Source organism: Ranitomeya imitator, chromosome 1 (assembly GCF_032444005.1).
Source record: "Ranitomeya imitator isolate aRanImi1 chromosome 1, aRanImi1.pri, whole genome shotgun sequence".
In the NCBI taxonomy this organism is placed as follows: domain Eukaryota; kingdom Metazoa; phylum Chordata; class Amphibia; order Anura; family Dendrobatidae; genus Ranitomeya; species Ranitomeya imitator.
The window spans coordinates 266,610,545-266,625,304 of record NC_091282.1 but is presented as its reverse complement, the minus strand read 5'-3'; the positions used below and the strand labels follow the sequence as shown (position 1 = coordinate 266,625,304).

The 14,760-nt window shown below is 42.5% G+C and overlaps 1 protein-coding gene across 1 annotated transcript in view; it reads right to left on the bottom strand.

The window, feature by feature from the left end:
• TMEM132C (transmembrane protein 132C) overlaps positions 1-14,760 on the bottom strand; it is a 1,168,692-nt gene that overhangs the window by 71,312 nt on the left and 1,082,620 nt on the right. Inside the window, exons 7-8 of the mRNA XM_069756040.1 lie at positions 12,552-12,825; positions 5,597-5,788 (exon numbers count right to left, since the gene is read on the bottom strand). Coding sequence (XP_069612141.1) covers positions 5,597-5,788; positions 12,552-12,825 — 466 coding nt within the window. The remainder of the gene's footprint in view (positions 1-5,596; positions 5,789-12,551; positions 12,826-14,760) is intronic.

Below are 14,760 nucleotides of genomic sequence, written 5' to 3'. Positions count from 1 at the left end.
TATGTTTGGATGTGACAGTCAGTTTTTTTATATTACTGTTCATAGAAGACTGCAGATTGATTTAACCCCTTAGCGACCGCCGATACGCCTTTTAACGGCGGCCACTACTTAATTAACGGCGCTGTGGCAAAAGTAAATAGCGACCCACAGAGTCTGATTTTCTCCGGGGTCTCGGCTGCCGGGGGTAGCCGAGACCCCAGAGAACATGATTCGGGGGGTTTTGTACCGACCCCGCATTTGCGATCGCCGGTAATTAACCGTTTACCGGCGATCGCAAAAAAAAAAAAAAACGCGATCTTTTTTTAATTTCTCTGTCCTCCGATGTGATTGCACATCGGAGGACAGAGAAAAGGGGTCCCAGGTAGCCCCCCAATACTTACCTATCTCCCCCGATGCTCCTCGTGGCTCCCGGTGGGCGCCGCCATCTTGAAAATGGCGGGCGCATGCGCAGTGCGCCCGCCGGCCGGCCCCGCGAGAATCTTTGGGGTCTCGGCTGCCGGGGGTAGCCGAGACCCCAAAGAGCATGAACGGGGTTGGTTTTACCGACCCCGCATTTGCGATTGCCGGTAATTAACCGTTTACCGGCGATTGCAAAAAAAAAAAAAAGTAAAGTGTAATTCTCTGTCCTCTGATGTGATCGCACACTAGAGGACAGAGAAATAGGGGGATTCGGGGACCCTGTCATACTCACCTGTGTCCCTGGGTCCTCCTGCTGCTCCTCCTGGCCGCCGGCAAAAGAAAATGGCGGGCGCATGCGCAGTGCGCCCGCCATCTATCTCCATCTGCTGGCCGGCAGGAGAACAGCAGTTGGGGTTAAAATTAGGGTTAGGGCTAGGGTTAGGGTTAGGGCTAGGGTTAGGGCTAGGGTTAGGGCTAGGGTTAGGGCTAGGGTTAGGGTTAGGGCTAGGGTTAGGGCTAGGGTAAGGGCTAGGGTTAGGGTTAGGGTTAGGGCTAGGGTTAGGGTTAGGGCTAGGGTTGGGGCTAAATTTAGGGTTAGGGTTGGGGCTAAATTTAGGGTTAGGGTTGGGGCTATATTTAGGGTTAGGCTTCTTTCACACTTACATTGGTACGGGGCCATCGCAATGCGTCGGCCCGACATACCGACGCACGTTGTGAAAATTGTGCACAACGTGGGCAGCGGCTGTAGTTTTTCAACGCATCCGCTGCCCAATCTATGTCCTGGGGAGGAGGGGGCGGAGTTACGGCCACACATGCGCGGTCAGAAATGGCGGATGCGACGTACAAAAAAACGCTTCATTGAACGGTTTTTTGTGCCGACGGTCCGCCAAAACACAACTGATCCAGTGCACGACGGATGCGACGTGTGGCCATCCGTCACGATCCGTTGGCAATACAAGTCTATGGGCAAAAAACGCATCCTGCGGGCACATTTGCAGGATCCGTTTGTTGTCCAAAACGACGGATTGCGACGGATGCCAAACGATGCAAGTGTGAAAGTAGCCTTAGGGCTAGGGTTAGGGTTGGGGCTAAAGTTAGGGCTAGGGTTGGGGCAAAAGGTTAGGGTTAGAGTTGGGGTTAGGGTTAGGATTTGGATTAGGGTTGGTATTAGGGTTAGGGTTGGCATTAGGGTTACGCTTGGGATTAGGGTTAGGTTTGGGATTAGGGTTAAGGTTAGGGTTGTGATTAGGGGTGTATTGGGATTAGGGTTAGGTTTGAGGTTAGGGTTGAGATTAGGATTAGGGGTGTGTTGGATTTAGGGTTTTGATTAGGGTTATGGTTAGGGTTGACATTAGGGTTGTTTTGGGGTAAGGGTTGTGATTATGGTTAGGGTTAGAGATTAGGATTATGGATCAGGTTGGGATTAGGGTTAGGGGTGTGTTGGGGTTAGGGTTGGAGCTAGAATTGGGGGGTTTCCACTGTTTAGGTACATCAGGGGTTCTCCAAACACGACAGCCAATTTTGCGCTCAAAAAGTCAAATGGTGCTCCCTCCCTTCGGAGCTCTGCCGTGCGCCCAAACAGTGGGTTACCCCCACATATGGGGCATCAGCGTACTCGGGATAAATTGGACAACAACTTCTGGGGTCCAATTTCTCTTGTTACCCTTGTGAAAATAAAAACTTGGGGGCTGCAAAAATCTTTTTTGTGGAAAAATATATATATTTTTTTATGACTCTGCATTATAAACGTCTGTAAAGCACTTGGGCATTCAAAGTTCTCACCACACATCTAGATAAGTTCCTTGGGGGGTCTAGTTTCCAAAACGGGGTCACATGTGGGGGGTTACTACTGTTTAGGTACATCGGGGCTCTGCAAACGCAACATAATGCCCACAGACCATTCTATCTAAGTCTGCATTTCAAAACGCGCTCCTTCCCTTCAGAGCTCTGCTGTGCGCCCAAACAGTGGTTTACCCCCACATATGGGGCATCAGCATACTCAGGATAAATTGGACAACAACTTTAGTGGTCCAATTTCTCCTGTTACCCTTGTGAAAATAAAAACTTGGGGGCTACAATATCTTTTTTGTGAAAAAAAAATATTTTTTATTTTCACGACTCTGCATTCTAAACTTCTGTGAAGCACTTGGGCATTCAAAGTTCTCACCACACATCTAGATAAGTTCCTTGGGGGGTCTAGTTTCCAAAATGGGGTCACTTGTGGGGGGTTACTACTGTTTAGGTACATCAGGGGCTCTGCAAACGTAACATAATGCCCGCAGACCATTCTTTCAAGTGCTTCACAGAATTTTATAACGCAGAGCCATGAAAATAAAAAATAATTTTTTCCCACAAAAAATTTTTTTTAGCCCCCATTTTTTATTTTCTCAAGGGTAACAGGAGAAATTAGACCCCCAAAGTTGTGCAATTTTTCCTAAGTATGCTTATGCCCCATATGTTTGGGTAAACCACTGTTTGGACGCACATCGGGGCTCGGAAGGGAAAAAGATTGGCTGAAATCAATGGTGGTGCCATGTCGCGTTTGGAGACCCCTGATGTGCCTAAACAGTGGAAACACCTCAATTCTAACTCCAACACTAACCCCAACCCCAACTCTAACCCTAACCCTAACCACAACCCTAACCCCAGCATACTCCTAACCTTAATCCCAACCCTAACCATGACCCTAACCACAAGCCTAACCCTAACCCCGACACACCCTAACCCTAATATTAACCCTATTTCCAATGCTAACCCTAATTCCAACCCTAACCCTAAGGCTATGTGCCCATGTTGCGGATTCGTGTGAGGATTTTTCCGCACCATTTTTGAAAAATCCGCAGGTAAAAGGCACTGCGTTTTACCTGCAGATTTACCACAGATTTCCAGTGTTTTTTGTGCGGATTTCACCTGCGGATTCCTATTGAGGAACAGGTGTAAAACGCTGCGGAATCCGCACAAGGGATTGACATGCTGCGTAAAATACAACACAACGTTTCCGCTCAGTATTTTCTGCACCATGGGCACAGCGGATTTGGTTTTCCATAGGTTTACATGGTACTGTAAATGTGATGGAAAACTGCTACGAATCCGCAGCGGCCAATCTGCTGCGGATCTGCAGCCAAATCCGCAACGTGTGCACATAGCCTAATTCTAACCCTAACCCTAATTCTACCCCTAATTGCAACCCTAACCCTAATTGCAACCCTAACCCCCAACCCTAATTGCAACCCTAACCCTTATTGCAGCCCTAAGCCTAACCCTCGTTCTAACCCTAACCCTAGTGGAAAAATAAAAGTTAATATATTTTCTTTATTTTATTATTGTCCCTACCTATGGGAGTGATAAATGGGGGGTTTATCTACTTTTTTTATTTTGATCACTGTGGTAGGTTCTATCACAGTGATCAAAATGTACCTGGAATGAATCTGCCGGCCATTTTGGAAGATGGCGGCTCCCATGCAGAAGACGGACGGACACTGGGAGAGGCACCGGAGGTCGGTAAGTATGTGGGGGTGGGATTGGAGCACGGGGGGAGTGGACAGGAGGAAGGAGGGGAGAGGAGGACAGTAGAGGACAGGGTGGAGGATGGAGGGGAGGAGATCTGTGGCGGTGGTGGGGCAGATCGTGGTCTCCAGCCATGGCCGATGATATTGCAGCATCAGCCATGGCTGGATTGTAATATTTCACCAATTTTCATTGGTGAAATATTACGATTGCTCTGATTGAAAGTGAAAGTGAAACAGTCACTTTCAACAGCCAATCAGAGTGATCGTAGCCACAGGGGGCAAAGCCACTCCCCTTGTGCTGAAGCACCACTCCTCCAGTCCCTGCAGGTTGGGTGAAATTAAAGTTAACCCTTTTACCGGATCTGCAAGAACGCGATCATTCTTTGTCACAGCATATGCGATTGGCACCAACTTTCATGATGCATACGCTGTGTAACAGGTCAGGAAGGGGTTAAAGAAGTTGTCCACCACTTGGACAACTTCTCCTCATACCCCATGCTTGGCCCGAACAATATATAAAAGCTTATACTCACCTCCTGTGCTGATACTATTCCCGCGGTGTCGGCACTCAATCTCCCCGTGGCTCCCACGCTGTTTTTGTAACATGTGACCCCGGCACCCAATCAGCGCTGGCGTCACTGTCCATGCCTCCTGTTGAATTGAACATGAACAGGAAGTAAGACAGCAGCTGCAGTTTGGACTTCCTCTGCATGTTTGATTTGTTCAAAAGTGGGGACAGTGATGCCAGTGCTGATTGGGCGCCGGGGTCACATGTCACAACAACAGCACGATAGCCCTGGAACTGCGAGTGCGGACACCGCAGGAACGGTGCCAGCACGGGAGGTGAGTATAAGTTTTTCTATTTTAACAGGCCAAACATTTACATCAAGAAGAGGTTGTCAAAGTAGTTGATCTGGTCATGGATCAGTCGAGGAATTTAGGAGAAGACAGATAAGAGTTCCAAGGCTTGAAGGCGCAACACGCTCCCTGACAGATTTACAGTGAAATGCTCAATGTTGTTTCAATAAAATTTGCATAAATCATTAGATCAAGTTAATATAGTAAATAGGAAACTTTATAATATAGCTGACCAGAGAAACATGCTTCTTCCTATACTTATAAGCCACTTCTACAGCCTTTCCCCTGCCTCTTGAGCTCATTATTTACTCATAAGAACAGCTAAAATATGTCTTGGTCAAAATAAGATGGATGATAAGCTCAGTGAAGTGTGAGGAGTAGAAAGAAAAATAGAGAAAGAGGCGTATATACACAGAGACCCATATTGCTGCTTCATAGTAAGTATTAATGTAATCCTAGTGGTGGATTCACAGCTATTCTGCTCAGTACTGAGCTACATTCATTCACAAAGCATGGACCTTGTTGATACATGTGAATACAACTGCATGATGGGTTGTGGGGTGGAGTGAGACGCAGGCCGACCACTTGCAGCGTAAAATGTGCCTGCATTTTGGAAAAACAGATAAGAGTCTTCCCAATGGCTTTTTACAATGTTTTCTTTATGACAGGGCGACTATTTTATACATAGTGAAAAGTACATAGTATGTACATCAGTCTTATGTGAATTTTGTCTTCAACAACAGTTTCAACTGACAAAAGAGACAATTTTATTCACAGACTTAATTGTATTTGTGTAATAAGACCCCCTCAGATTGAATGAAGCACCCTACCTGTTTCTGAGCATGCAGTAGCTCCTGTGCCATAGAGGTGACTACAACAGCCTTGTTATTTGCTGTGCTAGTATGAAGGTAGAGTGACAGTCCAGAGACAAGCTGCACTCCTAGGTCCGTTATTGTCACTTTCTCATCAAGCACTGTCACTGTCTTTTCTGCCAGGATGGAATCGGAGAGAGGGGACATCACCTACAACACACAAAGAGACTGATTTAATAATAAGAAAGCATATCCATTATTTATAGACTCTTCCCCACTGAGCTCAAATAAACAAAGTAAAAATAATTTCCTATGGCACTGTCTTTTATACAGTCATAAAAGATTAGGAGGAGGATTTAACTGCTTTCGTACCGAGTGATCATGCAAAATATATTCAAGCAAATGATATGCACATAGATCCTATGTGTCCCTATGTGCCACATTTAACAATGCATTGCATAAAACCATTAGTGCAGCCAATTTTGCCTATAATATATTGTAATTCTTATGTAAGGAAACCTGTTCACCTCCAGAATCACTATGTGCCTGCCATTAAGAGGTTACTCTGCATTTTAAAATAATGCCCGTCATACTGGACCAGCAACTACAAGGACAAAATGAAGTTTATTCTCATGGCAGTAACTTCCAGTCATCGAGGCACTTGTGCTGAGCAGGCTGTCAATAAAGGTGCCAAGGAGTGATTCCAGCCGCGCTCACTGAGCAGTGACTGTTACCGCTCTGTGACGCGATGACTGGAAGTGCACAGCTGCAGGGAAAATATCAGTTCATTTTTTTCCCTGTAGCTGGTGCTCAAGTACGCAGTGCTATATAATATAATGATTGCAATATATTAACAGGTTAAAAAAATTTGCCACTGATAAATAGCATTTCTGGAGACTATAGTTTAGTTTAACTTTAAATATCCATAAAACAATAGAAAAAAATAGTCGCAGAAATCACATATTTGTATTTATTAACCTACAGTTTAGCAAGGTTTTTCCAGCATCATAATTTTGTCTAAAATAGGTGCATTAGCTTAATTTGGCCTCTAAAAGATTGGTCACCTGGTATTCATTTTTGGATACAGTGAATATAAAAAGTCTAAACTCCCCTGTTAAAATGCCAGGTTTTTGTCATGTAAAAAATCATACCAAGAAGAATCAGTTTAGAACTTCTTCCACCTTTAGGCTATGCTCCAAAAATGAGTATTTGGTGAGTTTTTGACGTTTGCAGATTTTTGCAGAATTTCTGCACCTACAGTATGACCTAAATTAGCCTATTTTGCATTTTTTTCATTGCGTTTTTGAGTGTGCTTTTTTACAAGGGTGTTTATCATGTTCTTGTCTCTTTTTGGTATGTTATGTTATAACTAAAGATACTTTGTTTTCAATACTTTCTGGTAATTGGTTTTGACAAAACTTTATTGATACAGTCATGTGCAGATTTCATGCATTTTCAGTGCGTTTCCACAGGTGAATGTATTAAAAACAAACTTGTTTTCTACCTGTAAATTTTTACTTTCCATGGGTGCTTCTACACAATCATGTTATTGATTGATGTCTGCAGGAAATTTTTGAGTGGGGCCCCAGTTATCATAAGAAATGTCTAAATTCTTAACAAGTATGCTCTGCAAGTCTGCAGGGTCTGCTGGGCTACTTGAAACACTTCAGAGATCTGTTCGCAGAAAAAGATAGTACTGCCCGTCCTTCTTATGATTCTGCTATTAATCTTGTCATCCTCAATAGTCTGAACCTCCTATTCTCGTCTGTAAGACTTCTCACGTGCTGCACCAATTCTTTAGAATGCCCTACCCAGGACAATTCAATTAATTCCCAATACCCACAGGTTTAAGCATGCACTAAAATGAATTCATTTAGCTAGATCTATCACCCTACCTCACTTGTCTAACTATCCTCATTTTCCCCATACATAATTTTCTTAAAAATCATGACCCTCGTAGCATCTGTTCACACACCCTCCATCCAATTAATAGCCCTCTGTGTCTTTACTTTTATACATATTGGCTGGTGACAGGATATTATTACCAAAATATGAGTGCATAGAAGCACTCACAGACCACTATGACACACAAAAATATAATAAAATCAATAAAGTTTATTGAAAAACAATTTTAAAACAATACAAAAATACCATATGAGGATATCAAAAAGACTCTGACAAAATTCCATATTTAAGCAGCAGGAATGTGCTTATGTATCTCATGGGAAGCATACTAGTACCATAAAAAATTGTAACCTTGGTTCAGTAAAGAAAGCTCACATAAAAAATCCTTTAAGGTCCTAATGTTATGTATATAAACCCGGATGATAAGAGCCTAATTTCACTTAGACGCCCATGGAATCATAGAAGATAAAGTTGATGCTTACCCATGTTGAATATCGCTGCAGGAGTGCCCCGACGCGCGTTTCGCCAATCACGTGCTTTCTCAAGGGGAGTGTCATAGGATATTGCAGCATTATATGCATACCCTATTTAGTATATTATGGCTGGACCGTACAAGCATATTTTACCATTGACCTTTCGTGTCTCCTTTATTTCCTCATAAATGGTAAGCTTGCGAGCAGGGCCCTCACTGTATTTGGTATCTGAGTTATGTGTTATTCTGTAATCTTTTTACTGTCTTTAGAAGTCCCCTCTAAAATTGTAAAGTACTGCAGAATAAGTTGGTGCTATAAAAATAAAAATGATTATTATTATTTGGTTAGCCAAAGCATCTGCTGTTTTTCAAAATTTTAGGAATGATATTTTCTCTGATTGAATTGGGAGATTTGTGATTTACCTGGATGATATTCTAATTTTCTTGCCGGATTTGGACATTCACCTGGAACATGTCCGTGTAGTATTACAAAGGTTGAGGGAGGACTCTTTGTTTGCAAATTAGACAAATGTGTTTGTTTTCTGTTCAGGAAATTTTGTTCTTGGTGTTTATTTTGTCAGCAGAAGGGTTTGAGATGGACCCTGGGAAGGTAAAGGCCATAATTGATTGGGTCAAACCTTATGACCTTAAAGCTTTGAAATGTTTTCTTGGATTTGCCAACTATTCTAGAAAATGTATCAAATGTTTATCTCAGGTTGCTAAACCTCTTACTGACCTTACATGTAAAATGGAGGATCTTCAGGTTTGGTCGTCGGACGCTATCAGGGCTTTTGAAAAATTAAAAGAGCATTCCATGACTGCTACTGTTCTTATCCAACTAGATCTCCAAGAACTTTTCATTGTGGAGGTGGATGTGTCAGGGACATGGTAGGGGCGTTTTGTCACAAGGGTCCAAAACTCTGACTCAGCTGCGTCCATGTGCTTTTTTTCTAAAAAATTCTTATTTTCCATGGTAATTATGGAGTTGGAAGAGGAGATTAATAAAGTCACATCATCGGCTCCTTCCTTTACTCCATGATCCAAATTATTTGTGCCTGTCTATCTAAGATTCTGTCTGGTATAGGAGTTTTATGATTCCATCTTGAGTGGTCATCCTAGAGCAGTGTTCCCCAAGTCCGGTCCTCAAGAGCCACCAACAGGTCATATTTTTAGTATTTCCTTAGTATTGCACAGGTGATAATTGCATCACCTGCACAGGCAATAATTCCATCACCTGTGCAATACTAAGGAAATCCTGAAAACATGACCTGTTGGTGGCTCCTGAGGACCGAACTTGGGGAACACTGTCCTAGAGTCACAGCTATGCGAAAAGCCATTGCGAGACTTTTTGGGTGGCCATTCATGCATAATGATTTTTTGTTTTTCCGTGTTCGTTTTTCGCTCCCCTCCTTCCCAGAGCCATAACTTTTTTATTTTTCTGTCAATTTGGCCATGTGAGGGCTTATTTTTTGCGGGACGAGTTGTACTTTTGAACGACATCATTGGTTTTAGCATGCCGTGTACTAGAAAACGGGAAAAAAATTCCAAGTGCGGTGAAATTGCAAAAAAAGTGCAGTCCCACACTTGTTTTTTGTCTGGCTTTTTTGCTAGGTTCACTAAATGCTAAAACTGACCTGCCATTATGATTCTCCAGGTCAGTACGAGTTCATAGACACCTAACATGACTAGGTTATTTTTTATCTAAGTGGTGAAAAAAAATTCCAAACTTTGCTAAAAAAAATAAATAAATTTGCGCCATTTTCTGATACTCGTAGCATCTCCATTTTTCGTGATCTGGGGTCGGTTGAGGGCTTATTTTTTGCGTGCTGAGATGACGTTTTTAATGATAGCATTTCGGTGCAGATATGTTCTTTTGATCGCCTGTTATTGCATTTTAATGCAATGTCGCGGCGACCAAAAAAACGTAATTCTGGCATTTCAAATTTTTTTCCCGCTACGCTGTTTAGCGATCAGGTTAATGCTTTTTTTAATTGATAGATCGGGCGATTCTGAGCGCGGCGATACCAAATATGTGTAGATTTGATATTTTTTTAATGGATTTATTTTGATTGGGGCGAAAGGGGGGTGATTTAAACTTTTATATTTTTTTCAACTTTTTTTTTCACTTTTGCCATGCTTCAATAGCCTCCATGGGAGGCTAGAAGCAGGCACAACTCGATCGCCTCTGCTACATAGCAGCGATCTGCTGATCGCTGCTAGGTAGCAGAAATGCAGGTGTGCTGTGAGCGCCGACCACAGGGTGGCGCTCACAGCCACCGGCGATCAGTAACCATAGAGGTCTCAAGGACCTCTATGGTTACAATGGAGACGCATCGCCGACCCCCGATCATGTGACGGGGGTCGGCAATAACGTCATTTCCGGCCGCCCGGCCGGATGCGGTAGTTAAATGCCGCTGTCTGCGTTTGACAGCGGCATTTAACTAGTTAATAGGTGCGGGCAGATCGCGATTCTGCCCGCGCCTATTACGGGCACATGTCAGCTGTTCAAAACAGCTGACATGTCCCGGCTTTGGTGCGGGCTCACCGCGGAGCCCTGCATCAAAGCAGGGGATCTGACCTTGGACGTACTATCCCGTCCGAGGTCAGATAGGGGTTAAAAAATTTTATAAACTCTTGTAAAGTCTGTCATAACTGACGGGCCGAGGAATTGGCTCTACTAACAATTCCAGAAAGACCATGGACTCATCTGTCCATGGATTTCATCACAGATTTGCCTCTGGCAAAAAAACTGATATCTTTAGTTCTCATATTGTAAGGTTACAAAGGATCCCTCTTAACATTGTGCCTGATAAGGGGGTGCAATTTGTCCCTAATGGAGCCCTTTTCGTTGTAAACTGGGGATTGACTTTTAATTTTCCTTTGCTTACCATTCAGAACAAGGTGCTTTTTGGTGGCTCTGCAGAAGGACTGGTATTCAATTTTATCAGTCGCTGGGTGTGCCTTTAACAGTCAGGTAAATAAGTCTACTGCACCCTCTCCATTCTACTGTATTAATGGTTTTCATCCCCAATTTGGATAATTTTCTAGGATTCATTCTGAATGTCCTGGAGTGGAGTTCGCCTCTAGGAAACTTGAGGATGTTTGAAGGCTGATAAAAAATGTTTGGAAGATCCTGACTTTAAAATTTGGGATAGGGTTTGGTTGTCATCAAGAAATATTAAACTTGAAGTGTTGTTGATGAAGTTTGAGTACAAAGTTTATTGGTCCGTATGAGGTCCTGGAGGTCACCAAACCAGTGGAGTTTAGATTAAAGCTTCCTCCTTTCATTCGAATCACTAATATTTTCTATAATGTCTCTATTAAAGGAGTTTGTCTCCCTCATTCCCGCCTCCTCCGGTTTTGTTTGATCGTGGCTTCGATTATGAGGTTCAGGTGTTGTGGATTCTCATAGGATCCCAAATTCCCTCCAATATCTCATCCACTGGAGGGGATACATACCGTAGGGGAGATCCTGGGTCCCAGCTCTAGGTGTGAAGGCCGAGCGTTAGTCCTGGCCTTCCATCTGAAATTTCCTGGGAAACCTGGGGTCCGGTGACTACCCCTGGAACTGGTACTGTTATGACTCCACCCCTCAGTTTGTCTTGAATGCAGTGATTGACAGCTCAGTCATCAAATCTGGTGCAGGAGACTGCTGAGCTGTCTTTGCTTTGATTGACAGCTCGACCATCCAATCTGTGCCTGTGAGGTGCTGAGCTTCTGTCAGGTGTTCCCTATTCCTAATTATTATTTAGATACTTAACTTGGCTGGCAGTCACAGATAGCTGTCGGTCGTAGCTTCAGATCAATGTGATTAGTTTCTCTGGGCCTTGTGCTTTGCTTAGATTTATTGCTGCCAGACCTTGGACCTTGTTCTGACCATCCGTTTGCCTTGCCCCTTTGCTGTGATCTGCTATCTTCTTGGTATTCTGATCCTTGACCGTTACCGGACTATGCCTCTGTCTTTTCCCTTTGTATATGATGTACCCTCCTGATTCTTTAGCTCAGAATATTTGACTTCCCCAACTCACTGCTATTCCGTGAAAAATAACTCAGCCTCACAGATGGCGGCTATGTACTGACTGCTATTTAACATGAGTTTAAATGTGATTGGCTACTTTTGAACACAATCACATCCCCATTACAAGAGTGTGTTTATACTTATGCAACCACATTATTTTAGTTTTGTTATTACTTCCCCTCTCAAAATTATTTCAGTTTATTTATCAAAGGATTGTACAGATTATGGGTGACATTAAAGGTGGAAAAAGTTCCGAAATGATTCTTCTTGATATGTTTTTTTACATGACAAAAACTTTGCATTTTTTTACAGGAGTATGTAGACCTTTTACAGCCATTGTAAGCAAAAAATGCTCCGGAATTATATGTTGTGTATTGACATTTAGTTTTTTAATTTTTTTAAGGTTTCTTTTCCCCTTACAGTGAGTACAGCAAACGTTTGTTACTGTAAATACTTTTGATATATCTGTGTGATAAAACAAAATCCGATAATCTGGCACATATCAGTTTAAATCAACACAAGATGAAAAACAATTTTGCTGCACTGATTTTAGATTCAATAATTCAGATTTTACATACTTGTATTGTTGTCATTCCAATTTCCTTCCCAATGAGAAGTCTTCCATCTTGGAGCTTTGCAATATGGGGCTCTTCTAGTTTCATAAAATCTTTCACCAAGTCGGTCACATCGACCTGCCACTCAGAACCCAACAAGAAATCAAGCTGACCGAGGGGCGTGGGGTCTTCTGCCACAAACTGAGTGAGAACCCGGATCATTGCATGTTGATACTGAAGGGAACAACCTCGTCCTCTGCGTTCATCCTCATCATCATCATCACTGTCTCTAGTTGGTCTGAAAGGTAAGATTCTGTTGAGATTAAAAGTGGATTTTTTTATCACCGTATTTCACAGAACAAATTGTTCTAATAGATGAATATGGATAAAATCCGCACTGCTGCAACAAATGATGGATCCAGATATAGTTATAAGATGTTCGGGTGCTTTATTCAACGCGTTTCGAAGCTCATGGCTTCTTCTTCAGGAAGTTTCCACAGAAAGATATCTATATTTGCGCTTTTTTGTCTCCTACCTTTCTATACTAACAGAACAAACTGTGTACAATATTAAATACAGTAGCTCTTCTAAACCTGATGAGTCTGGTGTACTTTGAAAATCCGTGCTCACTTTAATATCAGATTAGAAAAGTGATTATACAGCCACTCAGACATGAATTTTCACCGTAAATACAACGGCCTAATGTATGTAGTTTGTATGGTGAAATCTTAAACCTTCAGTATATGTTACTGAGTATTTTTGAATAGTTTAGCTCCAATAAATTTCTTCAGCTTTTTATTAAGGATTAACAAGTAGAGTGCAAACAAATTGAATTTATTTAGAATTTCCCAAAATATGTGGATTCTGGTTTATTGTGCATTCTAGAAATTCAGCCATCATTTTCTGGATTCATGTGGGCTGAAAAAAAATTAAAAAGATTTAAAGATCAATCTCACTTTGCTCCTCAACTCTCCCTATTGCCTCAGCTTCTTTTCAATGCTTTACTCGCGCCCTAAGACACCAGGCTTCTTTTTACTCTTTGGCAGCTCTCCCGATGCCACCTAGGCCTCGGTGCAAATCATTCTTTATTATTAATTTATTATGCTCACTTATATAGCGCCATCATATTCCATAGTGCTTTACATACATTATCATCGCTGTGCCCATTGGGGCTCACAATCTATTTTCCATATCACTATGTCTATGGAGTTTGGAAGGGAACCAAAGAACCCAGAGGAAACCCATGCAAACACGGGGAGATCATGCAAACTGCTTTCAGATATTGTCCTTGGTGTTATTTGAACCCAGGGCTGCAAAGCAACAGTTCTAACCACTGAGCCACCCTGCTGCCCCATATCCTTATAATTTGCGTTTCCCTATGCTAATACATGGAATGATGTGACTGTGTAGGATGACACAGAATATTGTGCCATGATATCATAACGTACGTGTCAAGGGATGGTTAGCATCAAGAGTGAAGAGAAGACCACAGATAGAATTGGAGCCTTAGGGAGCAAGCAGAGGACTGGCGAAAAGCTGTGCTGGCAGGGCAGGGTGAGGTGAGTTTGATGTTTTACTGTTAAAAGGAACCTGTCAGGTCCCCCATGTCCTCTAACACAGCAGAATGTACATATGTAATACTAAACTCCCTGCCTAACCAGCCCTGTATAATGTTATTCATGCAAATCCATGCGTAAAAAAAGTATTTATAATCTCTATTTTTCTTATGATAATTAGGCCTTTGATTAGTTGATGGGTCGTTAGTTTTCCCAGACTAGTCGGTCCACTTTGCAAGTTACCATGCCCCTGTCGGCATGGTAACATGATGTGCAATCGCCAGCTCCATTGCTAGCTCCCTGCAAATCTCGTGCATGCACTTGGCTCTATTCCGCAGCGTCATTGGGCCTCTGAAGCCGGGTGCAGAAGACGGTTCACATACATCCTCGGCACTTCTGGTCATGTGCATGGCGCCTCTGAAGCCAGCAAGCATATAAATTATGTTATCACGCGAAGAGGGCCGACTAGTCTAGGAAGACTAATGCCCCATGGACTAGTCAAGGGCCTAATTAGTATTAGAAGTTCCCTTTAATAACTTATTCTTGGCCCATTCATTTATTGTGTTTTGGGATCTAGAGACCTCAAAGTATAATAAACTCCTTTTTTAATTAAATTTGCATCAAATCCATTTTCACTGTTAGATTTGAACAAATTTACCAAGTTAGCATTTCAGTAG